The sequence below is a fragment of the Sebastes umbrosus genome, chromosome 21, assembly GCF_015220745.1.
Source record: "Sebastes umbrosus isolate fSebUmb1 chromosome 21, fSebUmb1.pri, whole genome shotgun sequence".
Classification (NCBI taxonomy): Eukaryota; Metazoa; Chordata; class Actinopteri; order Perciformes; family Sebastidae; genus Sebastes; species Sebastes umbrosus.
In genome coordinates, this window is record NC_051289.1 from 5,609,970 (window position 1) to 5,636,479 (window position 26,510).

Below are 26,510 nucleotides of genomic sequence, written 5' to 3' on the forward strand. Positions count from 1 at the left end.
TCCTTGACCAAACAGAAAAAAAAATTTGAGGTTGAATTAAATAAAAGAATAAAAAATAAATAAAAAAATAAAAATGCAAAAATAAATGAATAAAAAAATAAATAAAAAAATAAATAAATAAAAAATAAAGGCAAAGACAAATAAATAAATTGAAAAATAAATACATAAATAAATAAAAGGGAAAATGAAACAGAAGATTAAAGGAATAAGGGAATTTATACAAAAGAAGCAAATTAAATCAGAAATATCAATTTATGTCACATTTTTATAAATTAATGAATGGCTACATTTATTTTTTATATTATTTTCGCTACATTTAATGACATATTTATTTATTGAGTAATTTATTTATTTATTCATTTATTTTTTATTTTGGCAGGTTCCGTCCTCCATAGGTAATTAACATGTTCACCATCTTAGTTTGCCGTGTTAGCATGCTAACATTGCTACTTAGCACTAAACACAAAGTACAGCTGAGGCTGATGGTCATTAGTTTTGCAAGTATTTGGCCATAAACCAAAGTATTGGACAAATTATGTCCAAAATGTACAAACTTTCATGGCAATAAATCTCACAGTTGTTGAGACATTTCACTTGAAAACACAAAAGTGAAAGTGCTGGTGGCGCTAGAGGAAAAGTCAGATTCATTGATGACACTTTGTTTTATTCCTGCAGAACTTTTATCTATGGAAGAAGGATAAGAAAGCTCTCAAAGAAATAAAAGACAAAGACAAGGAGATATTGATACAGGTAAATAAACTCACGTAAACACGCACACAAACCATAATTGAAACATTTGCTTTTAAGTGACAGTTGTCCCCGTGGGAGCTCCTCGCAGTGACCCCCTTTCATCCCCTCTTCACCTCTGCAGGAGAACTTCTGCGGGACGTCCATCATCGTGCCTGATCTGGAGGGGGTGATTCACCTCAAAGAAGACGGCAAGAAGTCGTGGAAACCGCGGCTCTTCCAGCTGAGGGCCTCGGGAATTTATTACGTTCCCAAAGGGAAAACCAAGGTCAGGGGTCAGAAGGGGACATGGACATCCAGACACCCATAAACACCCATCCAACAGCTAATACTCTAATCCAGGATACATTCAGTCGGGCTCAAGCAAGTGGTGAAAGATGAAAGTCCAGCAGATATAAAGATATATTTGAAACGTCAACTGAAAGCTTAAGAAATATACAGCTGATTTGTACAATTTTTCACTTGGACTACAAAGTTCTAGTGTGTTTTCTGCTTTATCAACCACATGCATCTTTCATGCATCGCTGAATATAACAACAGCTTTTACTCCCTGCTGGATACCAATTCACCTGCTGTATATCTTTAGAAGCTCTTGCACCCCACACATACCATTCTTACCAGACATTATGGCCCTACTATTGCACTTGTAGTGTAGATTATCAATTCAATATGATAATTATTGATTTTATATTTAATATAATCCTTTATTTCTTTTACAGTCATCCCGTGACCTCGTCTGCTTTGTCCAGTTTGACAACCTAAATGTCTACTATGGCAAAGACTTCAAGAGCAAATACAAAGCCCCAACTGACTTCTGCTTTCTGCTGAAGGTACGTTTGCTTTAAATTTGTCATCTTATCAATCTATTTTAGCCTCAAAGCCACACGCCCTTTCACTGTTTAATTAATAAACAGAGAAGCTGCAACTTCCCCTAACTGGAGAAAACATTTATAGTAAGACTCTCGGGTGCCTTGTGAGTGTTGCTGTTTTATTAGCAAGTATTAAAACGCATATATCACACTGTATATTGCACGGTGGAAGAGATATCAATGCAGAATTGATTATTGCATGGTGGTTTCTGAGCGTGTGGTGTGGTCAGCTGCTTGCTTTGCTGGAAATGCAATAAATAGTTTAATTTGAAGAAGTGAAAGGAGACAGTTTCATCCAATTTAGCCGAAAGTGGTGAGAAGGGAACTTTTTAAGCAGTTCCTAATATTTCTTTAAATTACTGTGGAAAGCACCCTGCATTTAATTAAAAGAGTACCATCGAATTGAGAATATTAACAGTGACGGGAGGTACATACTGTACTCATTTAAGACCCAAGAAATGCTGACTTGACATGAAAAAAAGCAAGAATTAGATGAGTTGGTGGTGAGTCTTAAAGGGATGTGAAAGTCTGCTTTCTTCCTTTCTTTTCCCCTTCTCTGGGAAATACAAGAATCAGCAGATACTGTCAGGCTAGATGTTGAGGATCAGAGCAGAAAGAGCTTAGAGAGGCAAAGAAACTGAATTACCTACCAGTGAAAGACAAGAGTCCTCAAGGTTTGAGCTGAAGGGAGGAGGCTATTAGGCGCTGGTGGACAAGGGCAAAGGAAGATGACCTGTCAGAGAGCACATTTGGGAAGGCTAGCCAGGTTTCACATGGTCGCTTGTCCTTGTTGTTGTTTAGGAATCATGCAGTAAAAGTTGTTAAAAAGCTGCCTCAGTTGTGGTCGATGGTGATGAAGATGATAATAACAGAAGCTGTTTTCGGCTGCCAAAGTGTTCAATTAGGGTGTGAGTTGACAGATCGGTGGGGCGGTGTGTTTACGGGCTGTCAAAAAAAGTGTTGCAATTCAAGGATGACAGCAAAACAATTTAGCTTCATCATTCAGCTGTTTTATATTCAGAGGAGCTGTCTTAGGTGATCTCTAATACCATTATGCAGAACTGATATCATGACATTACGTGGGAAATCAAAATCCTCATCAGGGGCAAACAGTTTACTCATAATGTTCGACCCATACAGGGTGAACTATAGAGCAAATATTTGGTGTACACTTACTGGCATAAATCCAACAATTAAGACTGTTTGAGCATCTCATATTTCCTAAATTAAACTGGATTACAGGATGTACTCAATGACACACACACATTGTAATTTGTTTGTTCATGTTCAGAAATGCTGACTGGACTATTCCAAACAACAGGAATTGAAAATATAGCATCCATTTAACAAGAGTTGCCTGTAAACACTCTGATTCTGGACTCACTCTGCCCCCTTGTGGTACCTTTTAAAGGAGGAACTCCAATGATTTTACACATCAAAGTTTGTTTACAGGTCTTGTTGAGTATCACTCCGAATGTGAAAAATTGTTGTTTATTCAGTTTGGGCTGAAGACTACAAGTTTGAAAATGAAAAAGAAAATCTGTCTGTGTGAAGTTGGTAGCCCCGCTCCTCATCTGATCACATTAGCCGCTACTACACCTGAATCTCTGAGTTGCATTGTGGGTAATGTAGGCCCCCCAGGGTTTAAAAAGGAAGAAGGATGCTTAAAAAAAACAATATCTCTGGTTCTGCTTTGATCCTTCTTTCTCTGAGAATTGTATAGAAGTGCAATGCTGAATAATCAATGAGTTAGTTAAAACTCTCTGAGTCGGGGGAGTTTCAGTGAATGCACTAATGAAATAGTCGTGTTTGCACAACAGCTAGAAAGAAGGTCACAGTGCCACATGTCACCCAAGAGACTAATGTTAATTGCACGTTTAATGTGAGCTATACTGAAAGGCAGGGTTGTGTGGGTGCAGAGGAGTGTAGTGTAACGTAACTGTAATTGGTTGAAGCATGTTACCTTAATTTCTCTCAAAAATAAGTAATAAAAGCCTGTTGACAGGAATCTTAAAGATCTACAGTTTATAATGGGAAAAGACAAATTAAGTTATTTACTAACCTGTTTACCATTTGGATTTGTCTCCACAGCATCCTCAGATCCAGAAAGAGTCTCAGTACATCAAGTACATGTGCTGCGATGATGCTTGTTCCATGAACCTTTGGGTTACCGGAATACGGATTGCAAAGGTAAAATTGAATCACCTCTGCATTTAATAATAGGAAAATAATCTCCATTTGACCCGAACTCATGCTCTGTCGTATGTTTCTTGCACTTCCAGTACGGTGCGTCGCTGTATGAGAACTATAAAACCGCAGAGAGGAAGGCTTCTGTCAGCTCTGTGTGGACGAACCGCAGCACTCCATCGAGCTCCAATCCGTCAACGCCCTCACCCACCATCAAAGGTAGCACGACACACAAGCTGCCCTTCACTGATGTGAAACAACCCAGATGTAGTGATATTAGTACAAACATTTTGCCTGTACAGTATGTTTACTCATGGTGTTTCTCCTTATCTGCCAGCCAAATCACCAAGCCAGGCTAATGGTCATGCTCCCAAGCCCCAACCAGGACCTGTTTCTGAGGTACAAAACTCTTCATTAGGGGTGAAATCAATGATTATTTACATTTGAAATGTATCCGTTAATTATTATTGTTTAGTCTATAAAATGTTAAACAGAGGTGAATTTTGTCCAGACATCAGGCCAAATTCAAATATTTTTAATTGACAATGATAAAATAGTAGATAAATAAAATAGATATAGTATAGTATGTTGCAAAAAAGTCAGTATAGTATGTCGAAAAAAGTCATAAAAAATACATAGTATATTTTGAAAAAAAAATCAAAAGGTCATAGTAACTGAGTAGAAGTTGAGGAACTGTAACAAAAATACCAAAAATAATTAAAGTAAAAAACAAATCCTATATAGTCAGTCGAAAAAAAAGTCATATAGCATGTCTCAAAAAGAAAGAAAAAAGTCATAGTATAGTATGTCTAACAAAGTTGAAAAAAGTCATAGTATAGTATGTCGAAAAAAGGTAAAAAAAAAAGTAATAGTATCGTGTGATGAAAAAGACTAAAAAAGGTCATAGTGTAGTATGTTTTTAAGATCCTGCACATACCCTGTTTTGGTTATCATTATGTGATATTCTGTCTCCTCAGGACTTGGACTATCTTCCACCTCCGCCCCCATCATTGGAAGAGATGCTTCCCCCGCCACCTCCAGACCCAGTCCTTCCTCCTCCTCCACCTACTTTGGCTAGTAAGAGTTCCTCAAAACCTGCCACCCCCCAGCGACACCTGCCAACCAACTTCCCTCTACCTCCACCCCCAATGGATAACCTCCCTCCTCCACCGCCGCCCCCACCCAACGACGATGCCTCAGAGGCCCCGCCAGACTTCCTCCCACCACCTCCTCCAGCCACTGGCTTTGGTTCACTGCCACCTCCTCCGCCGCAATTGAATTCCTTTCCACTACCGCATCCCCCAGCGAGTATGGACCAGTCTCTGCCTCCTCCACCACCAGATCCAGAGTTTTTACCACCGCCTCCACCTATGCCAATGTTCACAGGGGCTGGAGCACCCCTTCCACCACCACCACCTCCTCCTCCACCACCTGCTGCAGCAGCACCAAGAGTAGCGGTGCGGCCTCCTGGCTCAGTAAGAAAGATGCCTCCTGTTCCGCCAAAGAGGACTACACCATCGATGCAGGGAGGAGGTGGAGGAGAAGGAGACTTCATGTCAGAACTGATGAAGGCCATGAACAAGAAGCGTGATCAATAGCTTTGCAAGAAAATTGCGGACTGTAAACAATAGTACGAACTGCGCCCGCACAACGACGAAACTTAACCAGCAAACTATTTACATCCACAACAACACTGAACATCTCCAAAATGAAGCCAGTGTAAATAAAAACAGACTGCTTATCCTAGACATAATCTTGCATGAATTAAGTGAAAGGGTAAATATACTTCTACAGAACTGTATATATTGTCACATTTGCATGGAGGGCTGTAAATAGGGTGAAAAGTCATACTGTATATGAACCTAGATCCTTAAAAAAGCAACAGGACAGCCTCCACTTGAGCAACTTTGAATTTATTTTGGTGTCAAGCTGTTTGGAAGTTGTTAGCATTCAATAATAAACTTTTTGTGTCGCACCTTTCATTCAAGAAATGCAGCACAAAGTGCTTTACAATAAAGGAAAATAGATAAACATCAATAAACACTGGATATGAAAATGCCTATTTAGCCTCGAGTGCACTCTCTACTAAACTCTTCTGTAGCACTGAGAACTGTATCTTATTTTAGATGGTCACTGTATGCCACACATGGTGGGTAATATAAGTAGAAAATAACATTTAACAGCCATGACATTTTGGACCAAATCTTTTCCACCAGCATGACAGAATTGTAATTGTAAAATATAAAAGATAAATTATGCTAAATTATGCTGTAACTTTTCTTCACTTTAATGTTATTCTCTATGCAAGAATTTCCTAAGAGGAGCAGCTGACCTTTAACCTCTTGGCCCACAGGGGAGGTCTTGCTGCATAGCCCGCCTCCTCTGCGGTCTCTTGTGTAACAAAGGGAAATGACAGGATATGGTGCAGCAGCGCCACCTAGTGGGGGAAAGATAAGACAGCAGGGGCAAAAAACATCAAATGTGTAACAGAAAAGTAGGGGGCCATTGGATTGCATAGTAAAATTGAACAATTTAATACAGGGTATATGCAGGAATCCTGATGTTATATTTCATACTTAAGAAAAGTATGTCAAAAAAGTAATAGTATGTCATAAAAAAGTTCTAGTATATTATGTCCTAAAAAGGTCTCAGTATAGCATGTCAAAAAAGGTCATGGTGTAATATGTCATAAGTCAAATATTGTATGTCATAGTATAATATGTCATAAAAAGTTCCAGTAAAGTCATCGTATAGTATGTAAAAAAAAAAGTCATAATATAGTTCATCGAAAAAAGCCATAATATAGTATGTTGAAAAAAAGTCTAAAAAAAGTCATAGTAAAGCATGTCGAAAAAAGTAAAAAACAGTCAATAAAATGCTGTAGTATAGTCTGCCATAAAAACTCACAGTATTGTGTCATATCAAGTCATAAAAAGTCACAGTAAAGTATGTAGAGAAAAAAAGTCATAGTATGTCGAAAAAGTAAAAAAAAAAGTCATGGTATAGCATGTCGAAAAAAAGTCATAGTATAGATATCATATAATATGTCATACATACCTCAGAAAAGTCATTCGTCTCAGCTTTATGTATCGCAGACTCTGCTATCCAATTCCTCAGCACATATCTAGGATTTACATCTGTAAGAGATTTTTCGCAATGAGACAAAGTTGTTCCTGGTAAAAATATCATATTATAGAAATCTGTAATTATTTCTTATTTGCTGTTTTGAAGCACAATGACATAACTCACTATGAAATTACAAGTGATTACATATTTCATGTTCCGATCAACACTAATATGTAAATTTAGTGGCTTACTTTTCATCCTGTGTTGACGATCCAAATCACTGTCATTTTGTTGTCTAAACAGAGGAAACAAACCAGAAAATAACAAATATTATGACATCAATTATGAGAATACAGCAAGTGTTTTCAAGCAGAAAAAACCTTGTGAACATTTCAGAGAAACTTGAGTTACCAAACTAACTTGAGCTAGGTCTGGCACTAATCTGTGCATCTTTTTGCTTACCTGCTGAGCCGGAGCAGGTACATGCTGAGCCAATCAGAGAAGAGCTTGTGGGACGACAGTTCTTCAAGAGCCCACATCTGTTACAAAACAAAAAATAAACGCAAAGGATGCCTTAAAATCAAAATTGAACTTCTGAATAGATACACCAGTTCTGCATATTTTTTGCTGTTGCAGTAGCAGCATTTTTCACGTGGGTTACCTGCATACTAATAACACTAATTCACTGAGATAATACTCTGCAACACTGTCATATACATGTATCCTTAGTCATATTTATCACCATTTATTCATCCGATATTTTATTTTTACATTTGCTAAGAACGCAGATTTGTTTTAACGCCACTAATTTATTTAACGCAATCAATCTCGGAGGTTTTGAGATTCAGAGGTTGTAGCGGGCTCAGTTTTAAAGTTGGATTGAAGATACTGGCATCATATGAAACTAGAAACCCTAAGGAATCCATACGTACGTACCAACATGCCATGACATTTTTATGCTAAATGCAGAACCTGTGAGGGTTTCTGGACAATATCTGTCATTGTTTTGTGTTGTTAATTGATTTCCAATAATAAATATATACATACATTTGCATAAAGCAGCATATTTGCCCACTCCCATGTTGATAAGAGTATTAAATACTTGACAAATCTCCCTTTAAGACACATTTTGAACAGATAAAAAATGTGATTAATCGCAATTAAATATTTTAATCAATTGACAGCCCTAGAAGTAACAACATAGCACTGCAAAATGATGTCTTGGGCGTAACCACAGCGATGAGATATTAAAGATGTCACCACAAAATCTACAAACAGGAATATAATGTGTTGCAGCTCTACCTGCTTGAAGTTCCTGTTGTGAAGCTGCTGAGCTGAAACTTCACTGAGCTGCCTGAAGGTCATGGTGAAGTCTGATTGTGTGTCCTCCATCATCTGGGGAGACAAACACATCAACATTTTACACATTAAATTGATTTAGTAGACTGAGATGACGTAAAATTGTCTATTACATTGTCAATGACTTGCCTTAAGCAGGAAGGCAATGAGGTAGCCATCATCCTCCTCTTCATCTAGAAGCCCCAGTTTAGCTTTAAAGAGCTGATGAAACCTGAAATACATGCATCAATAAGGCTTGAAAATACTTTATTATTATGCTCACTGCTTGGATATAGCACTACAACATTGTATATGGAGCTCACCTCGTCTGGTAAATATCAGCATATCCTTTTAAAATAATTTTAGCCCTGAAAAAAAAGATAAGACAAGTTAGTTATTCTAAGAAAATGTAAAATTTCAAGGTATAAAGAGTAGAAAGAGATTCATATGATGTACTACAGACTGACAAGGTTGCTGACCAACATTACTGGCTCAATTCTGCATTTACATAAAAGGTCAACATCACACAAATTGCATCTAGGGAAAGTTTTGAAAAGGGCCTAAATATGATCCTACCAAAAGCACCTTTTAGCCATATTTTGGTGACCGTACAAGTCCATATTTATGTGCATGCTAGATTTAACCATGCCATATGTTTTCCTTGAAGCAAAAAAAAAAAAAGCTTTTGATGCAATTTGTTGGAGGTCTGTGTTTACAGACCTCTTCATTTAAAGAAAGTACTGTGCAAAAGGTTTTGTAGAAGTTGAACTCTATCTAATCATCTCTATGTTGTTGCACTTTGCATTGGTGGCAAACAGGTCAACACTAGTCACATATTACTTCTTAATATAAACAGTTATCAGGGTATCCTTACTCGTCGTGCTGTTTGTTAGAAAGCACACTGAGAGCCATCAAGAGCTTCTCAAGGTTAAAGAGTCCGACGTTGGCCTGAGCTCCGATGCTGTATCTGCCCTCATCATCAGATGTGTTGGGGACAAAATCTGCAACATCAAAGTTTTGTTTGATATTTGACAAGAAGAGACATTCAGTTATTTAAATATAACCCAGACAAGCAGTCATTGTACTCACTGGGGTTATACGACTCCATGAAGCCAAATGGTCCGTAGTCGATGGTGATGGAGAGGAGGCTGAAATTGTCTGTGTTGCACACACCTGTCGTGATAACACATAATAGAAATCAGTAGATGTTGGTACAAACGATATGATAAAATGTTCACCCACAACACGTTCTCACCGTGTGCAAACCCGACCGACATCCACTGGGCAATCAGATGTGCTGTTTCATTTACAACTGTGGAATAAAACATCTAGAAAAATAAAACAAAATACAAATAATGAAACGAGGAAGTTCCTTAAAGAAACAAATATTATACATCTGAGACTTGTGGGGAAGCCAGAGAAGCCATTTCCATTCACATATGTTGAGGTCAGAGGTCAAGGGACCCTTGAAAATAGCCAACTTTGGAGCGTTTTTAGCCTGAGCCTGCTACAGCCTCAGAGAGATCCTGCATGTCTCAAAGCGGTTCCAATAATCAATGGCAGAGGGACACCACTGAGCAAAATAATAAAGTTTCTTTTACCTAACTTACCAAATATTTATCTGGGTCGTCTGAGTTGATTGAAGGAAAATGTTGATCAATCACAAAGTTCAACAGCTTTCTAAAATCAATAAAACACGATATTAAAGGCTGCAGTACTCAGGAGGCCATGAAATGGGAAGAAAGCCTGAAAGATCACGTGGCCAGACTCACCTCAGGAGATCTCTCTCTCCACTTTGAGCCAAGATTTCTAAAGATCCGATCCGAAACCAGGACTTGGCTAACCGGAGGACGACAGCTCCTGTAAAAAGAATAAAGTAATGTAATGAAACACTAAATGGAGCTGATAATGATTCAAATCTAGTTTGTGAAGTATTTTTTGCATGAACTGCTGTACCTCTCTCTGTCTTCACATTGCCATTGTAGAACTGATCCCTCATCACCGGCTCGTCACTCACAATTAGACTAAAACAAAGCAAAACATAATCAGATCAATAACAGATTAAAACTTCTAGGGCTGTCCTCGACCAAAGAAAATCTTAGTCGACTAACACTCATACGATTTAATAACACAGATCGTTGAAACTGAGTTTTTCCACAAAGAATCACACAAAAACACGACTTTAAATCTTTTGTTTACCAGATATGTGATCATAAGTTTCTTGGAAATAAGTCTTTCAGCATGAAAACATGTTGAGGTATACATGTTAATACAGATACTGGCCCTCTAAAGGGTTCTTAAACATGTCAACAATTTTAACAATTTCAAAGTTCTGAATTATTTGGTGTCTGGTAAACATTTTTAATGTATGTTGTTTTTATCGCTACTGCCATTAAAATTGTGTGAAGTGTCTGGTGTAAGTAAACGCTGTAAGCTATATGGTTTAACTCAGTGGTTCTCAACATTTTAGAGTTTTTTTTTCTTTTTTCTCCACAACCATCTGGTGATCCCCAGAAACTTCCGACCCCCTGGTTGAGAATCACTGGTTTAACTAACAGACATATTGACCAGTTATTGTCAATATATATTACAGACAATTGATTCCAATACAACATATTAAGGCCGATTAAAAACAAACACATCCTTTGATACAGTTTGTGAACCCCGTTTGTTGTCGTTCACCCATCACCTGTCCCTCTCACCTGGCAGCCCTGCTGGTAGGAACACCCAGGAAGTGCATGGCTTCACTGCCCAGGAACTCCCTCACAGAAGAACGGATCACAGCTCGACCGTCTCCTGACCTGTGTTAACATGTTCAAATTCATATTGAAATTTCAGATTGAAGATAGATGCCTCTGGCTGCTATTCTTTAATCACCAAATAAAAAGGGAATGCTGGAAACATAACCACCATACCTTGAATAAGGTGTCTTCCCAGAGCCTTTGAGCTGCAGTTCCCACACTTCTCCTTTCCTGTGGGACATTTTTATAAGGAACATAAGTTAAAGCTTTAAGTGGCGATCCACCTTAAATATACATACTTTGAATACACAGGGAGACTAATTCAAACATGTCCTCACCTGTTGGTATACTGACCAAGGGAATGTGCTCGACCATCGCCCAGCTGACCGGCCCAGTAGCCAAACTGATGGGAGAAAGAGAAATCATCTTTTTAATCTTAATGTCATCAACTGTGATCAGATCTAGTCTCAGATGTACACGGGTATTATATATTTATATATATATTAATTAGGGCTGTTAATCGATTAAAATATTTAATCACGAATAATTTCATGATTGTCCATAATTAATCGCGATTAATCGCAAATTAATCACTTTTTTCTGTATGTACCTCACAGGGAGATTTTTTTAAATATTTAATACTCTCATCAACAGGAGAGTGTGCAAATATGCTGCTTTATGCAAATGTATATATAACTGTATTATTAAAAATCAATTAACAACACAAAACAATGACAAATATTGTCCAGAAATCCTCACAGGTACTGCATTTAGTAGAGAAAATATGCTCAAATCTATAAATGCATGCCAGTAAGGGTTAAATGAATCCGTACCTGATGACCTCCATATCTGTGAGCAAGTGGAACAGATCCTGATAGCAGTCTGCCGCCGCTGGCATAACGCAGGAAATCATCTGACCGGGTCACGGCCACATCCAAGTCTAAAATCCCCTCGATGGCGTCCTGTTGAGACAAATTCAGACATGGATTAATTCTTCACATTTACTATAAAGACTCTGTGACATTTTGAAAAGCAATCTCAAAACATATCTTTTTAGTCTGGCTTTTAACTGAGCTTTATTTATTTATCAGTCTAATAACTGTATTTTACCTTTTTATTCTGGCCTCTAACTGAGCTTTATTTATTTATCTGGCTAAATATTCATTGTATTTCACCTTTTTAGTTTGGCTTTTAACTGAGATTTGTTTATTTATCAGTCTAGTTATTGTATTTTACTTTTTTAGTCTGGCTTTTTACTGAGCTTTATTTATTCATCTGGCTAAATATTCATTGTATTTCACCTTTTTAGTCTGGCCTTGAATTGAGCTTTATGTATTTATCAGTCAAATTATTGTATTTTACCTTTTTAGTGTGGCTTTTTGTTGAGCTTTATTTATTTATCAGTCTAATTATTGTATTTTACCTTTTTAGTGTGGCTTTTTGTTGAGCTTTATTTATTTATCAGTCTAATTACTGTATTTTACCTTTTTAGTGTGGCTTTTAACTGAGCATTATTTATTTATTTATCTATCTGGTTAATTATTTGTATTATTTCAATTGTATATCTGGCCTTCAATTGAGCTTATTTGTTTATCTATTCATGTAATCTATTTAGTTTTTATTCTAATATGGTGGTATAGTTAGTTAGAGTTTTCATCCTGCCTCTGGTGCTCCTCACAGTAAATCAACAAGATTTATGCTAATTTTTCATCAGTTCCTGTTTCTATTTATTGAACGCTGTTATTATTGAATGAGCAGGGGGTTGTACTGTGTGAAAGCACTTTGTGTTACATTTGATTTGTATGAAAAGTGCTATACAAATAAAGTCTGATTGTTTGATGGATACTGCTGAAGATATTGTAACGTCACCTTGGAAGCTGCTGCAAGTCTTAACCGGCCTTTCAGTGGCGTTGGACTGGATCTGGAGAATATGCAGTTCTTTACAGGGCGAGCAAAGTTGCCATCGACCTCATCGATAGGGAATGATTCTGCAGAAAGGATTGAATTGTCAGTAACTGTGAACTCTTTTTTTTTTTGTATTGACCTGAAAAGACACAAATCACTATTTACCTATCAGCTTCTTGCAGGACACTCTGAACTGACCCAGCTCCTGTATAAGCTTTGAAACACTGATGTTCCACCTGGATCTGCCAGCGTTTGTGGACAGCTGGCTGCTTGATGTTGTACTATCATGACTATCACTACTGCAGTCACTGTCAGTACTTGTGCAGAAGTCCAGAGCATGCACCAACATGAAGCTGGATGCTGCTACCAGAGCAAAGACTAACACTTTGTAGGGGCTCCACATATCACAGACACAGCAACTGCCTTAAAGGTAGCTGGCTGTGAGCAGTGATGTTGTTATAGATAAAAATAACTTAATTATGTTTTCCAGCTGGTAATCATAATGCACACAGCATTGGGAGAAGAAAAAAGTATTAATATCACAATGCAAAATGTCCTGCATTCAAAATACTCTTTTTTACATCAGTAAATGTAATATCACATACATTTACTTAAAGTATCAGGAGTAAACATACTATTTGGGTGGTTAATCTATGCAACTGCATCATATTTTCTGTCTGAACCGGCAAAGTAACAAGTAATTGAAGGTGTAAGTGGTTAAAATGGACATTATTTCACTCTGAAAAGTAGTGAAGTAAGAGTGTAAAAGTGGTATTAAATGGAAATACTCACGCAGTGTACAAGTACCTCTAATTGTACTTTAGTATCATGCGTTATTACTGTCCACCACAAACTCCCAAAGACTTTAGTGAGCTAGTTTCTATGAGAAGACCCTTAATTCACTTAACTTTTACCAGTTTTAAAGTAGTCACAACTCCCAACGTCTGTCAGTAACAACTTCCAACGTCTGTCAGTTACAACTCCCAACGTCTGTCAGTTTCAACTTCCAACGTCTGTCAGTTACAACTTCCAACGTCTGTCAGTTACAACTTCCAACGTCTGTCAGTAACAACTCCCAACGTCTGTCAGTTACAACTCCCAACGTCTGTCAGCTACACTAACAATTTCCAACGTCTGTCAGTTTCAACTCCCAACGTCTGTCAGTTTCAACTTCCAACGTCTGTCAGTTACACTAACAACTTCCAACGTCTGTCAGTTTCAACTCCCAACGTCTGTCAGTTTCAACTTCCAACGTCTGTCAGTTACACTAACAACTTCCAACGTCTGTCAGTTTCAACTCCCAACGTCTGTCAGTTACAACTTCCAACGTCTGTCAGTTACAACTCCCAACGTCTGTCAGTTACAACTTCCAACGTCTGTCAGTTACAACTTCCAACGTCTGTCAGTTACAACTTCCAACGTCTGTCAGTAACAACTAGCGTTAGCTGTTAGCAGCTACTAGTTAGCCCCAAAGAACCTATATGCGTCTATACTCTTTGTTAGCCCAAGATAGTACACTGGCGTTACTATTTTCCCGGAGACGGCTAACAACTCCCAACGTCTGTTAGTTAGCTATGAAAAAAAACATATTTCAAAGTGTTAACTAAAAAACAATGATTAAAACTCAACCAGAATTTGTTTTTTTAACTACAGCGTGTAAATAAAAAGGTATGTTTATTCGGCATTAACATATTCCCAGATTATAGATCAATAAACTGTTGAAAACGCCAGCAACAGCTAGCTGACGTAAGCTGTTAGCAACCAACTACTAGCTATCCCCAAAGAACGTATATACTTCTATACTCTTTGATAGCCCAAGATAGTACACTGGCGTTACTATTTTCCCGGAGACGGCGAACATAGCTAGCTATGAAAAGAACCGAATTCCATAAACTTTTTATCAGTTTTAAAGTAAAATAAAAAAAAAAACAATAACTAAAACTCAATTATTTTTTTAACTACAGTGTGTAAATAAAAATGTATGTTTATTCGGCATTAACAGATTATAGATTAATAAACTGATTTAAAAACACCAGCAACTTTAGCTAGCTAGCTAGAACCTATATGCATCTATAATCTTTTATAGCCCAAGATAGTACACTGGCGTTGCTATTTTCCCAGAGACTTTCTATAAGAAGACACGCTTTATATCTTCAGTTTAACTAGAAAACAACCATAGTTTACATGTACCGCTGCATTCCCGATAAAACACTTAATTAAGAGGAGTTAATATAATATATAATGTTTGTCTCTACTCTCTCTGCTCAATATTAGGCTAGCGCACTTCCGTACTGTCACCGGATCTACGTCACCAACCGTCACTTCGTTACAGGTTTCCGGTTCCTCTTCTAATATATAACCTATCCCTGACCACGGGTGGAACTCAAGGTGTGGAAACATGATGGCGTGCCCGTGGTTGAGGCAGTGCAGCAGGAGGTGGAGTAGTGCAAACTGTAGCACGAGTACGAGTTTATTAGAGACAGTGTGGCATTTAAACAACAGGTCCTTGTCCACGTTGTCCTCTTCTGTGGGGCGGAGATCCTGGAGCTCCGGGCCGGGGAACGGGGTGAGTGTAGCGCCGGACGATAGATGAGGGGACACCGGGTAGAGAGTAGAGTAGTGGCTGTCAGACAGGAAGGTCAGAGCTGTCAGAGAGGAGATGAATGAATGATGGTCATATTCAGCTACTGGGTGGTAGTCACTAGTGCTCAAATGTCATTATCTGAGCTATTTGTCACTTTTTAAGTAAGAAATTCATGAATGAATGTTGACTTCTGGGTGTTGTTGGCTCCTTCACATCTCACTCAGCACCTTAAAGGTCAAGACATGGGTCTAATATTACAGAGAAATTAATATAACATACTAACACATGTCTTGTTAAGTTCCTTTCCATTTATAGTTAATTTTGTTGCACTATTTGTATTTGTTTACAATCTACAGACCTCTTGACTTGTATATAGACATATTGTATGTTGCTTTTTTATATTTACTTACACACCTATTTTTTATCTACTTGCTTTTTTTGTAAGAAATTCATAAATTAATGTTGACTTCTTGGCTCCTTCACATCTCACTCAGCACACCTTAAAGGTCAAGACCTGCCTCTAATATTACAGAGAAATTAATCTAACATACTATGTCTTGTCAAGTTCCTGTCCATTTACATTGAGTTTTTTTTACAATCATTTGTCATTGATTTATGTGTATTTGTTTACAATCTAGAGACCACTTGACTTGTGTATATATAGACATATTGTATGTTGTTGTTTCTTTGTATATTTATTTACACACATATTTTTCATCTACTTGTATATACACAATAGTTCTGTGTTTATGTTTACCTATGTTTGTTCAGCTTGTTGTTCAAGATTCACACAATCGTGTGAAATGCTTTTTGCTGGAAGTTATTTTACAATTATAAAAGGAAATACTTTGTACAAGGCATATTAAGAACATATACATTAAGAATATACATTATTGGGGAAAAAACTGCTCCTCAGTCTACTGGTGAGAGTCCTTGTTTTTATCTGCATTGTCTATTTCTATCTTCATGTTAAGTTGGGATTTGGTGTTACACTGAACTCTGTGACCCCACTGTACCTATATCTTGTGTGAATATATCTTTAATTTGAAAATATTAAAATACATTTATCTTTTTTTAACAAGTTAGTTTTGTGTGTTTTCTGTCACATAGTTGCCTCATTTATCACACAGATGACACAGATTTCTGTGGTCACAGATTTCAGTGTAACACCTGGAAGTGTGTACATTGAGAGCAACTTAAAACTAAAGTGTATGTAGACACATGCTTGGCCAGTAAAGCTGGTTCTGATTTTCATAACAAAGGTTACTTTTACAAATGCTAAAAAGAGTAAAAACTACAAAACATCCCTCCCACCACCCTCAACTAATTTAAAAGCAGAAACCAAAGTCAGTATCTCAGATTTTATTTTGATTATTTGTATTTTTTATGTTGTAACTTTGCAGTTAACTGCAACATAAGGGTCTATATATGTTTCAAGTTTGTTCTCCAAGCTGACAGGGATTAAATTGGGGAGAAATGCTGACTCCGTTGGTCTTAAAGTATTTAAATATAAAGTCTAAAATCCTTTGGTGTCATGTCTTTTTGTTCTTTCAGGGGCAGCCAGCAGCCCTATCAACACAGCTACACCCAAAAACATTTAACTTTACCACATCTTTCCCCAGGTGAGTTGTTTTAACTAAAGGCTGTGTAAACAAACTATTTCCTGCATTTTTGCATATAATTATATGCATTATTTTTAGCACACTTTTTTAGTTAAATGTCAAGCAATGCAAGATTTACATAAATAAGCAATATTATTCCTGAACCAAGGATCTAAGAGTTTAGGCTGTTGTATCCTGTACATATTAATAATATATAATACAATTGGGCTATGTAAATAGTATCGACACACACAGCATGTTGCACCACAGTGATCAGGATATTTTCAATAAAGTATTCCACTTATACTTTAAATTACTTCGTGCATATCTTCTGTATGTCTAAATATGTTTGTGTGTTTGACAGTCACTATTTGTCGTTGTCTTTTCTCTCCAGACACAGGTCACGGTTGCTGAATCCCACACTACAGTCCTGCTGTTGCAGAAAGAGCGTACACAGCGATGTGAAGCTGAAGGACCCCTTCATGTTAGCCCAAAAAGATTTAACAAATTTATATGATGACATCAGAAAGGTATTTGTTCAACACAGAGAGTGTGCTCGCTCGCTATGTGTCTCTACATATGAGATAATGGGAATTTTCAGCCGACTTAGACGAGTTTAATAACAGGCAACGAGTGAGCGATCCAAGTGTTGTCATTTTAAAAAGATATTGGTTAGAAATTAACAGAAGACATTTATCTACAGCCATGTGGTGTTTGAAATAAAACACATTAATTATATTACTCTGCCTCACAGGAGCTATTTGTATCCAGAGAAGAGCTGAAGTCTCTATGCGACTACTACTTCGATGGAAAGGGCAAGGCCATCCGACCGCTGATTGTCGTCCTGATGGCCCGGGCGCTGAACTCCCACAGCAACAGAACAGCGTAAAAACAACATTTTATGTTTTTACTATTTACTGCTAAGCACAACGATGCACCACACCCTGTGCTAACTCTTGTTAAATGATTATATGAAGCATAATCAAAGGGTTTTATTACATCTCACGTCCTGCTATCTGTTCTTTGTCCTCCGTAGAGATTTGCTCCCGGGGCAGAGGACGGTAGCGATGATCACAGAAATGATTCACACTGCGAGCCTTGTGCACGATGACGTCATAGACGGGTCAGATAAACGGAGGGGGAAGAGAACCATCAATGAAGTTTGGGGTGAAAAAAAGGTAAGGGGAATTAAATCGCCTCAAAAACCTTTTCTCCTCACTTCACTTATTTTTTTTAAGGATGTGAATATCATTTGTTTTCTCTCTTCTAGGCCATCTTAGCTGGAGATTTGATCCTTTCAGCCGCCTCCATGGCCATGGCTCGTATTGGTGACAACACGGTGGTAAAACTGATGTCCCAGGTGATTGAGGATCTGGTTCGAGGTACAGCAATCACATTGTTCACGCCATTTTTCCATGTCATTCAGTAATGTATACTTAAAGCTGTACTAAGCATTTTTAAGCTGTAACTTGTAGCAACTAAAACATTTGAACCTCAAACTGTCAAAATCATAGACTGTATATAAAGATGGACGACGTGTCTCCACTTCCTCCCACTGTACAAAAGTGAGGCCGAAATATCCCCGATACAGGAGCTTCTATCTTGCACTGTCGACGTCATTTGGAGCCAGAGTCTGAGCCGCGGTATCGAGGCCCCACTCATACAAACCTAATCATGAGCCGGGCACGGCAGCAGCTGTTTGGCTAGAAAGACACAACAACTAACCATAATATCTCAATAAATACATTTATGATCAAATTGAGGCATGTTCTATTACACAGACTCGTGATTCATGTTTCAGAAACGTCATCTGTGTGTCTGCTGATACTAGGGAGACTCCTCTGGTTGCAAAAAGAGGTCTGATTGTATAGAAGTCTATGAGAAAATGAGCCTACTTCTCACTTGATTTATTACCTCAGTAAACATTGTAAACATGAGTTTATGGTCTCAATCGCTAGTTTCAAGTCTTCTTCAATACAGCATGATGTTCATTTAGTAAATTATGGTCCCATTTAGAGTCAAATAGACCATAAAGCAGGGGATGCTTTAGGGCGGGGCTACCTTGTGATTGACAGGTCGCTACCACGGCGTTGTCTGGTCTGGGAGTTGTCCGTGTTTTCGTCTTAAAACTTTAACACTTTCACAGTGTGTTTTCAGTTCATGAAAGTTAATTATATGCTGATTTACTTACAAGAAACTTATGAGCACATCTCTGGTAAACACACAAAGTGGTAATGTTTTGTGTCATGTGTCGTCAGAACCCAAACTCTGCTAACACGTCCATTAACTAACTCTCTAGTTTATGTCTGTGCTTCCAGGTGAATTCATGCAGCTGGGCTCCAAAGAGAACGAGAACGAGCGATTCAAACACTACCTCGAGAAAACCTTCAAGAAGACGGCAAGTCTTATCGCAAACAGTTGTCAAGCAGTATGTACGTTCTGTTTCCACACATATATCACCGAGTTGGAGAAAAGCCTCGGTTTCTCCACTTAATGTTTTTTTGTTGACTGTCTCTTCTGTTTCATTCAAGGTTTGCGTTCTGGTAACTTCTGATCCTGAAGTTCATGAAATCGCCTTTATGTACGGGAAGAATGTCGGCATCGCATTTCAGGTAATCTCTATAGTTTCTGCTTGAATCTGTTTTACTCCTTACCAGCTAAAGCATGTCAGCAGCCATCTATAGTTTTTATTAAGTGAGACCTAAAGCTTCATTAAAAATGATGAGAATCCCCTCTACTTGAAGGACGTTTAGTTTTTTTTATCCAGAACTTAATGGTGTGTAGAATTACACTTTTAATGTCTATAAGTATATAAAATGATTCTACGGGTTGATTTTCCTCCGTCTATAGCTGGTAGATGACGTCTTGGACTTCACATCGGGAGCCAGTCAACTGGGGAAGCCCTCGGCTGCAGATCTCAAACTGGGCTTGGCCACTGGGCCGGTCCTGTTTGCTTGTCGACAGGTGAGATTTTAGTTGGTTATTAGAGACTTTACATCTAAATCAAATTACTGTCAGTCTTTACCTCAATTTCTCTCTGTCTTTTCAGTTTCCTGAGCTCCATGCAATGATCATGAGACGTTTCAGCACTAAAGGAGACGTAGATCGAGCCTGGCAGTACGTCCTTCAGGTACAACACTGTAAACCAAGTAAAGATGTGCAGGTTAAATCAAAATCGTATCAAATGGGGGTTCAGGAGTCCTTAAGGTGAAAAGGTTTGGGAACCACGGTGTTAAACTGTAAAAGAGAAGTAGCGTGTGCGGGTACAGAACATAAATGCTCAGGTACATGACAACTAAAACAATGTGACAGCAACCTCTTGTTCTTGTTCTGTTACAGAGCGACGGCGTGGATCAGACCAAATACCTGGCCCAGCGCTACTGTCAAGAAGCCATCCGGCAGATCAGCATGCTGAGGCCGTCGGAAGAGAGAGACGCCCTCATCAGGCTCACTGAGATGGTGCTCACCAGAGAGAAGTGACCCTCCACTGCCAGGCTTCACTTAAGGCAGCTACCTGTGGGGAAAAAAGCAACTCGCCCTCTCTCACCCAGCTCCCGTGTTTGCGCTGACATCGGTCAAACAAAAAAACGTCAGAAGCGATGGGAGTTTGGTCTGGAAGGGCTGGTTTGCTAAAAAAAAGACACCATATATACAAATACACTGTTTTTAGTGCAAATCTTTTGATTCAGCCTTCCTGAATGGTATCAACAGATGATTTTTGGAAAAGGAAAAATCATGGATGACGCTGAAAACTACAACACAAACTCTTCAACATCATTCAGTACTGTAATTTGCAACTTCCTCCCATGCTTGAAACTAGCCACCTTTGACGGACATTTTGTTACATGCTAGCGTTGAGCTGCGGCGGCGGCGGCGTTGCGACATCTGTGTAATTCCAAACACAACGGAAGTGAATCATTGTCATCGGTGTGTTTTGTTGGATTATAGTTCTTCACAATCCGTCCACACCTCAGAGGCCAAACAGTCATGTGACTTTCTGACTTGTGAAATGTTATAATGGTTACTTATTTAATGCATTGTAACAACATAAAGGCCTTAACATCCTCAACGACTGTGCTCAATAAACCTACAATCATGCTTTTTTTTATTTAATAAAACCAAGTTTTCGCTCCTTTTTCATTGAAGTGACCACACATGCATGTTGTACATAGAATTGTTTATTATAAAAGACTGTACATTAATTTTTCAACATATTATATGTACAAATGAAGGGCAGACAGAGATAGATTTCAATATTTCTACCCATGAAATTGAGCTTCTTTTTTTTTTTTATAATTGGAAATTTCTAAAGCAAGCGGGCAAAGTATCAAGGCATAAGCTGCAGTATCCTGAAATGGTAAAAAAAGAAAAATTAGGTCATGTTAGATGGTGCGTTCGAGGGCCAACAGATAAAATACAATGTTATCAAGATGATTCCTAGACCTGAGTGACAGCTGAGATATTGATTGGATGATTTTTACTTGAGTTAAAATATGTACACCTGTGCAGCCCGGAGGATTCAACGTGGTCCTTGAACCCGGAGCAGGTCGTTTGTTGCTTTGTGAAGGCTGAGGAGGTATTAGAGTTGTTTGTTGGTCTACATTACATCTGAATTGTCACATGGCAGTGTCACTGCACACACTATCTGCTGTCTTATCAGAAGCATAGTCCCTTTATTGCCAGTTACCAATGGATCCTACAGGGTTTTTAATGTGGGTTAGTATAAAGATAAAAACAGTGATGTGACATAATCTTAAAATGCTTGATAAATAAGCCAAAAGTGGAATGTGTTCTCTTGCTTCAAATGCACAAAAAAAGTATTTAATTTTTAGGATTTTTTTAAAGGTACAGTGTGTAGGATTTGGCGACATCTAGTGGTGTGGTTGCAGATTGTACCCCTCCGCTCACTCCTCCCTTTCCAAGACTGCGTTCCCCTCGCTCAGAGGCCATCTTTACCATAATAACAATACTTTAACCCAAGTTCACGTAACAAGACTTTCAAAGTCGTCAGATCGCTTCACACTACACAAGTTGCTGTCTTGTAATCTCGAGTCTTTAAGTCGTTGTGGTTTTCACACTACATGACTGACCGGCGACAGGAGGTCACACACTACAAGATCTTTCACTGATGAGGTCTCCAAACTACGTTTTATCACGAAAACACACGGTAAATGATGTGATACCATACGCGAGACACATTGCTGATGTTTTCGGCACATGTTCCCAAAATAGCCTGTTTCCACCGGTGTCCACACTCTTTACTATTTATTTCTCTAGGTGTAACAACAACTTTGCTCCGTATTGCAAATGCAGCACATACAGTAAGTTCCTGATGTTACAGGCGACGCCTCCTCCTCCAAGTTTACCCTCAACCCGTGTCTCGCACTCTCATTGGCTCGAGGCCGGAGTCCCCCGATAGGTCCAGATATATAGCGTGCTAGATATCTGGAGTGTCTGCGAGGCATCGACGAGCAGTTCACACATGACGCTCGAGCGCCGATGTGCGAGTGGCTAGCCAAGGTCGATTTGCCTCTGATCTGGGGCTTTTGTCGGGGAGCTCCAAAAACTGTCGGGGAGCAGAAAATCAGGGCTAAAGTTGTGTAGTGTGAACTAGGCATTAGGAGCAACGGAAGTCTGTGGCTCACGTTACCGCAGTTTCACAAGTGTGTCGGAGAACTACGGTGGCCTTCAGGTAACGTAAAAACGTGAAAGGCTCTCTCTAGAGCCAGTGTTTGGTTTGTAGATATGAAGGACTCATTCTAAGCTAACAAAAAACAACCATTCTTAGTTTCAGGTGATTATACACTAATGAAAACAATTATTAATAGATCCCCACACCCCCAAATGTTACACACTGCTCCTTTAAGTTCAAATGCAAATCGGCATTTAGGAGGGTGAGATCATGGGGGAAATTTACTTCAGAGTCTAAAAAGTTCAGTGATTTCAACAGTGTAATAAAAATTAAAAAGGTGAATACATTTACAACATAATGGAGAAGCATAATGGCAATAAACTTAAGATTACATTATATCTCTTATTAAAATTTTGCATGCTTTAATGCCAAGACTGATTTTCAGGAGTAATTGTTTGTCTGTGAAATACCATGTACATTTCTTAAAATTTGTAAATTATCGACAGGCCTTCTTATTTTAAGCCTCATGGAGTCGAGGAGGGCGCCACTTAATGAAAACTATCATATAATCGACATTCACTGAATTCACATTACAGAAACCCAAGTGGCTGCAGCTCATATTATATACAACGGACAGTACAAACACTTCGAGGTGTTTACATGACGTTAAACATTTGATTTGTTCCATCAAACCTACTCTTGTTCATCATTTTTGTCCAGGCAAGATGATGTCGTACATCCTTCAGCTGTGTGACCATCGTCTTTTGAGTTCAACCGGCGTGAGCACGTGCAGTCCAATTCTTTAGAAACCTTTTTTTTGTACATATTCCATAAATGTCCCCCACCCGCCCATATAACACCAAAATAAACTAAATAGATATTACTTTTCATTTTATTTGCAATCAGTAAGGGAAAGAACATTCTGTCATATCAAAAGGGGATCATACAGTTATGTCTATGCGTCTCAGGAGTCAAAGGTTGCGGCGGTCAGTCTCTCAGTGGATTATGATATGACTGAATAAATAGACTTTACTGTTTACCGCCGGGTCCCTTCAGTCGGCGTAGTGCATGATGGACTCCACATAGTTGCCGGGGAACAGTCCGGTGACGCCGCCGGACACGCCCTCGTACCAGCCGTCGTCGTTCTTCTTGATGACGTAGATGATCGACCCCTCCATGAAACTCAACTCGTCATCCTTGTCCTGGCTGTAGTCGTAGATGGCCACCACTGAAAACAGGGAGGGAGACGTTTGGTCAGATAAGTCGTGAGAGAGTATCCAACGTAAAGCCCCTTTTCTACCGCGGGAACCTTCCCCCGGAACTAGGAACCTTTTGAGGAACTTTCGACTGCAGTGACCAGGGTCTAAATTAAGTTCCGGGGACATTTTACCCCCCAAAAAGGCCCAGTTCGAGGGGTGGTACTTTCTGAAAGTACAGGAGCTACCCCAAGGACTAGGAACCTTTTAGAGGAACTCATTGCATTTCGACTGCAGTGACCAGGGTCTAAATTAAGTTCAGGCGACATTTTACTCCCCAAAAAGACCCAGGTTGAGGGGTAATACTTTCTTAAAGTACAGGAACTTTCACTCAGAACTAGGAACCTTTTGAGGAACTCAATGCATTTCGACCCCAGGGACCAAGGTCTAAATTAAGTACCAGGGACAATTTCCGGGGACATTTTACCCATCAAAAGGCCTTGGTCGAGGGGTAGTACTTTCTGAAAGTACAGAAACTTTCCCCCAGAACTAGGAACCCTTTAGGAACTCATTGCGTTTTGACCGCAGGGACCAGGGTCCAAATTAAGTTGTGGGGACATTTTACCCCCCAAACAGGCCCTGTTCGCGGGGTAGAACTTTCTATAAGAACAGGAACTTTCAGCGTGGAGTTTGCAACTGGTTGTGCTCAAACCTTTCTCGACGTAGCTCTTGGGCGCCCACTGTGGGTCTCCATCAGCGTAGGGGTCGCTGTACTGCACGACGGCTGCGTCCTCCTCCTCGTAATCGACTGGAGGAGGCGGCGGAGGTGGAGGAGAGTCATCAAACAAGGGCAAGTCATCTGGAGGCGGAGGTGGAGGTGGAGTAGGAGTATCTGCAACTGTTGGAACAGACAGAAAGTGAGATTTTCTTTTGCAGGTTCAAAAAGGTCAAGGATCACTGGAGTCTGGTGGCTGGAGAGGGCGGCGGCTGAATCATGCAGAATTAATGATAGAGTATGTATGTAAGGACGGACGGTATATGAATATTAAATTCATCAAGCAGGCTGCATCACTGTTAGGACTTCCCATGGATCACTTAATAGGATGACATACTGTATGTTTAAGCCTCTTGACGCTTCCATGGTCTGATGGTTATTACATGCTGTGTCATGCTATTTAGTAGGTTAGATGTTTGTGTGATAGCATCCACATTGAGAAAAAAAGGTATGCAGATAGCTTTTAATGAACATTTCATTAAAGACTATGATTGCTAAGTATTATTCGTTAACAAATATCCAGCACAGAAATCTGAAGTTGCTTTCTGTCAAGATATAAAATAAGTTCCCAACCATTTTCCTCCCTTTACTATCATTGACTTAACTGACGACTACTAGTCGTAAGTGGTATATTTTATGGATATTTCATATTATATTCAATGTATAACAATATCAGTACAGAACAACTGATAAACTGAACAATTAACTCAAATAGTGAACGCAATAGCTGCAGGAAGTTTGTGTAAAACAAGTGATTTGGATGAATTTTGAGCAGATTATTTACTGAGAATATTACATCAGAAATGAATTTTCCTATTCTTTTTTGGAACTTTTAATACAATTACCTGTCTGAATTATGTATTTCTTTTAAATTTTAACAATCACACATACATGCTGGGCTTCTTTTTTGACAGATTCTGCATTTTCTTCTCACTGACACTTGGCCAAGTGTCTAATGCAAAATGAGACTGTGCAGCAACATTTAATTTTCTTCAAAGAAATGAATGAAATGCTGAGATATAGGTCAACTGTATATATATTTTTTAAAGTTGTCTAACACCCCTTATAATCACAAAAGCTTCCGCGACCCCTAGTGGGGTCCGGGACCTCCAGGTTTGGAACCAGTGAACTAATTCTTCCTCAACTTGTAATACTGGACTGTATTGCAGGTTTTGGTCCAGCAGGGTGCAGCAAAGAGTCCCATCTTCTCCAGTTGTGTTTTGCTGAGACCTATTAGGCACTTTTCCCCCTCTAAACATTATCATTCACCTCAGCTCAACCCTGCAGCGCTACATTCAGCATATGAATACCAAGTTTCAGTCTGTGATAAGATCCCCTGCATGAGACTAAACCACTAAAAACAGTAGGAGGCGGCCTCAACAATCTCTGTTTTCCACTGCACATATTTTAAGAGGATACTTCTTCTGCCACTGAAACTAAGAAACACTAACAATGTAGCTTAATAGCTGAAAACATGACTCTACCTCCAAACAGCAGATACAGCTACTTAAAAAGTTACATGACAGGACTCAGATGAGACACAATGTCGGATGGTTCATTGCTGCAAAAGGATGGATATTAATTGTTCTCAACAGGGGGCAGGGATGAACAAGCACAATGCATGCTGGGTGTTCTGGAAATGAGAGTGGTTGGCACAGATAAAGGAGGAAAGTGTGTCTTTAGCCTCTTCACTTACTGCTCTCCTGCATCCTGGCCACAAAGCCAGTCAGAGGTATCTGTGGAGTCAGCTGGGGCATGGGGGGAGGAGGAGGAGCGATAGACACTGAAAGCACCGCAGAGGAAAGACAGAAAGAGCAGCAGAGACACAAAAAAGAGAGAAAGCCCATCAGTCACCAAGAATGTACAGAA

General features: G+C 39.0%; 4 protein-coding genes across 10 annotated transcripts in view; 2 read left to right on the forward strand and 2 right to left on the reverse strand.

The window, feature by feature from the left end:
- LOC119480236 (amyloid beta (A4) precursor protein-binding, family B, member 1 interacting protein) overlaps positions 1 to 5,863 on the forward strand; it is a 48,651-nt gene extending 42,788 nt beyond the window's left edge. For all 4 annotated transcript variants that reach the window (XM_037756302.1, XM_037756300.1, XM_037756303.1 and 1 more), the window contains 7 exons: positions 676 to 750; positions 872 to 1,015; positions 1,467 to 1,577; positions 3,708 to 3,806; positions 3,899 to 4,022; positions 4,141 to 4,202; positions 4,781 to 5,863. In XM_037756302.1, the coding sequence (XP_037612230.1) occupies positions 676 to 750; positions 872 to 1,015; positions 1,467 to 1,577; positions 3,708 to 3,806; positions 3,899 to 4,022; positions 4,141 to 4,202; positions 4,781 to 5,401 (1,236 nt within the window). In that variant the 3' untranslated portion in view covers positions 5,402 to 5,863. The remainder of the gene's footprint in view (positions 1 to 675; positions 751 to 871; positions 1,016 to 1,466; positions 1,578 to 3,707; positions 3,807 to 3,898; positions 4,023 to 4,140; positions 4,203 to 4,780) is intronic.
- LOC119480237 (protein adenylyltransferase SelO-like) lies at positions 5,698 to 14,622 on the reverse strand. 4 transcript variants are annotated; one of them, XM_037756308.1, is made up of 20 exons: positions 13,646 to 14,622; positions 13,019 to 13,216; positions 12,818 to 12,936; positions 11,782 to 11,910; positions 11,287 to 11,351; positions 11,123 to 11,179; positions 10,910 to 11,008; positions 10,164 to 10,231; positions 9,980 to 10,067; positions 9,818 to 9,887; positions 9,463 to 9,535; positions 9,297 to 9,380; positions 9,082 to 9,208; positions 8,531 to 8,575; positions 8,358 to 8,439; positions 8,172 to 8,264; positions 7,332 to 7,408; positions 7,121 to 7,164; positions 6,861 to 6,940; positions 5,698 to 6,240 (listed from the first exon to the last, which is right to left on the reverse strand). In XM_037756308.1, exons 2-20 carry the CDS (start codon positions 13,200 to 13,202, stop codon positions 6,118 to 6,120), a joined length of 1,707 nt encoding a protein of 568 aa, XP_037612236.1. In that variant the 5' UTR covers positions 13,203 to 13,216; positions 13,646 to 14,622; the 3' UTR covers positions 5,698 to 6,117. The 4 variants fall into 4 exon arrangements, with proteins under 4 accessions (XP_037612236.1, XP_037612234.1, XP_037612235.1 ...); XM_037756306.1 differs by having other exon boundaries at positions 13,019 to 13,343; XM_037756307.1 differs by having other exon boundaries at positions 13,019 to 13,902; positions 14,122 to 14,134.
- A 566-nt stretch (positions 14,623 to 15,188) lies between these two features.
- Positions 15,189 to 21,156, forward strand: pdss1 (prenyl (decaprenyl) diphosphate synthase, subunit 1). The gene is made up of 11 exons (XM_037756309.1): positions 15,189 to 15,419; positions 16,992 to 17,059; positions 17,433 to 17,568; positions 17,793 to 17,923; positions 18,075 to 18,216; positions 18,309 to 18,420; positions 19,357 to 19,466; positions 19,570 to 19,650; positions 19,889 to 20,002; positions 20,088 to 20,168; positions 20,378 to 21,156. Exons 1-11 carry the CDS (start codon positions 15,252 to 15,254, stop codon positions 20,516 to 20,518), a joined length of 1,284 nt encoding a protein of 427 aa, XP_037612237.1. The 5' UTR covers positions 15,189 to 15,251; the 3' UTR covers positions 20,519 to 21,156.
- Positions 21,157 to 22,971: 1,815 nt separating this feature from the next.
- abi1a (abl-interactor 1a) overlaps positions 22,972 to 26,510 on the reverse strand; it is a 56,079-nt gene continuing 52,540 nt past the window's right edge. The window contains 3 exon segments of the mRNA XM_037757191.1: positions 22,972 to 23,898; positions 24,579 to 24,764; positions 26,338 to 26,424. Of these exon segments, the coding sequence (XP_037613119.1) occupies positions 23,723 to 23,898; positions 24,579 to 24,764; positions 26,338 to 26,424 (449 nt within the window). The 3' untranslated portion in view covers positions 22,972 to 23,722.

What these genes read in the sequence shown, in the direction of transcription:
- pdss1 (XM_037756309.1), top strand. Translation starts at nt 15,252, where the DNA reads ATGATGGCGTGCCCGTGGTTGAGGCAGTGCAGCAGGAGGTGGAGTAGT. An exon ending in TCGCAAACAGTTGTCAAGCA is followed by an intron (nt 19,467 to 19,569) that starts GTATGTACGTTC and finishes GTTTCATTCAAG; the next exon opens with GTTTGCGTTCTGGTAACTTC. An exon ending in TCCTGTTTGCTTGTCGACAG is followed by an intron (nt 20,003 to 20,087) that starts GTGAGATTTTAG and finishes CTGTCTTTTCAG; the next exon opens with TTTCCTGAGCTCCATGCAAT.
- LOC119480237 (XM_037756306.1), bottom strand. Translation starts at nt 13,256, where the DNA reads ATGTGGAGCCCCTACAAAGTGTTAGTCTTTGCTCTGGTAGCAGCATCC. An exon ending in CATGGAGTCGTATAACCCCA is followed by an intron (nt 9,209 to 9,296) that starts GTGAGTACAATG and finishes TTGATGTTGCAG; the next exon opens with ATTTTGTCCCCAACACATCT. An exon ending in AGACGAATGACTTTTCTGAG is followed by an intron (nt 6,241 to 6,860) that starts GTATGTATGACA and finishes TTCCCCCACTAG; the next exon opens with GTGGCGCTGCTGCACCATAT.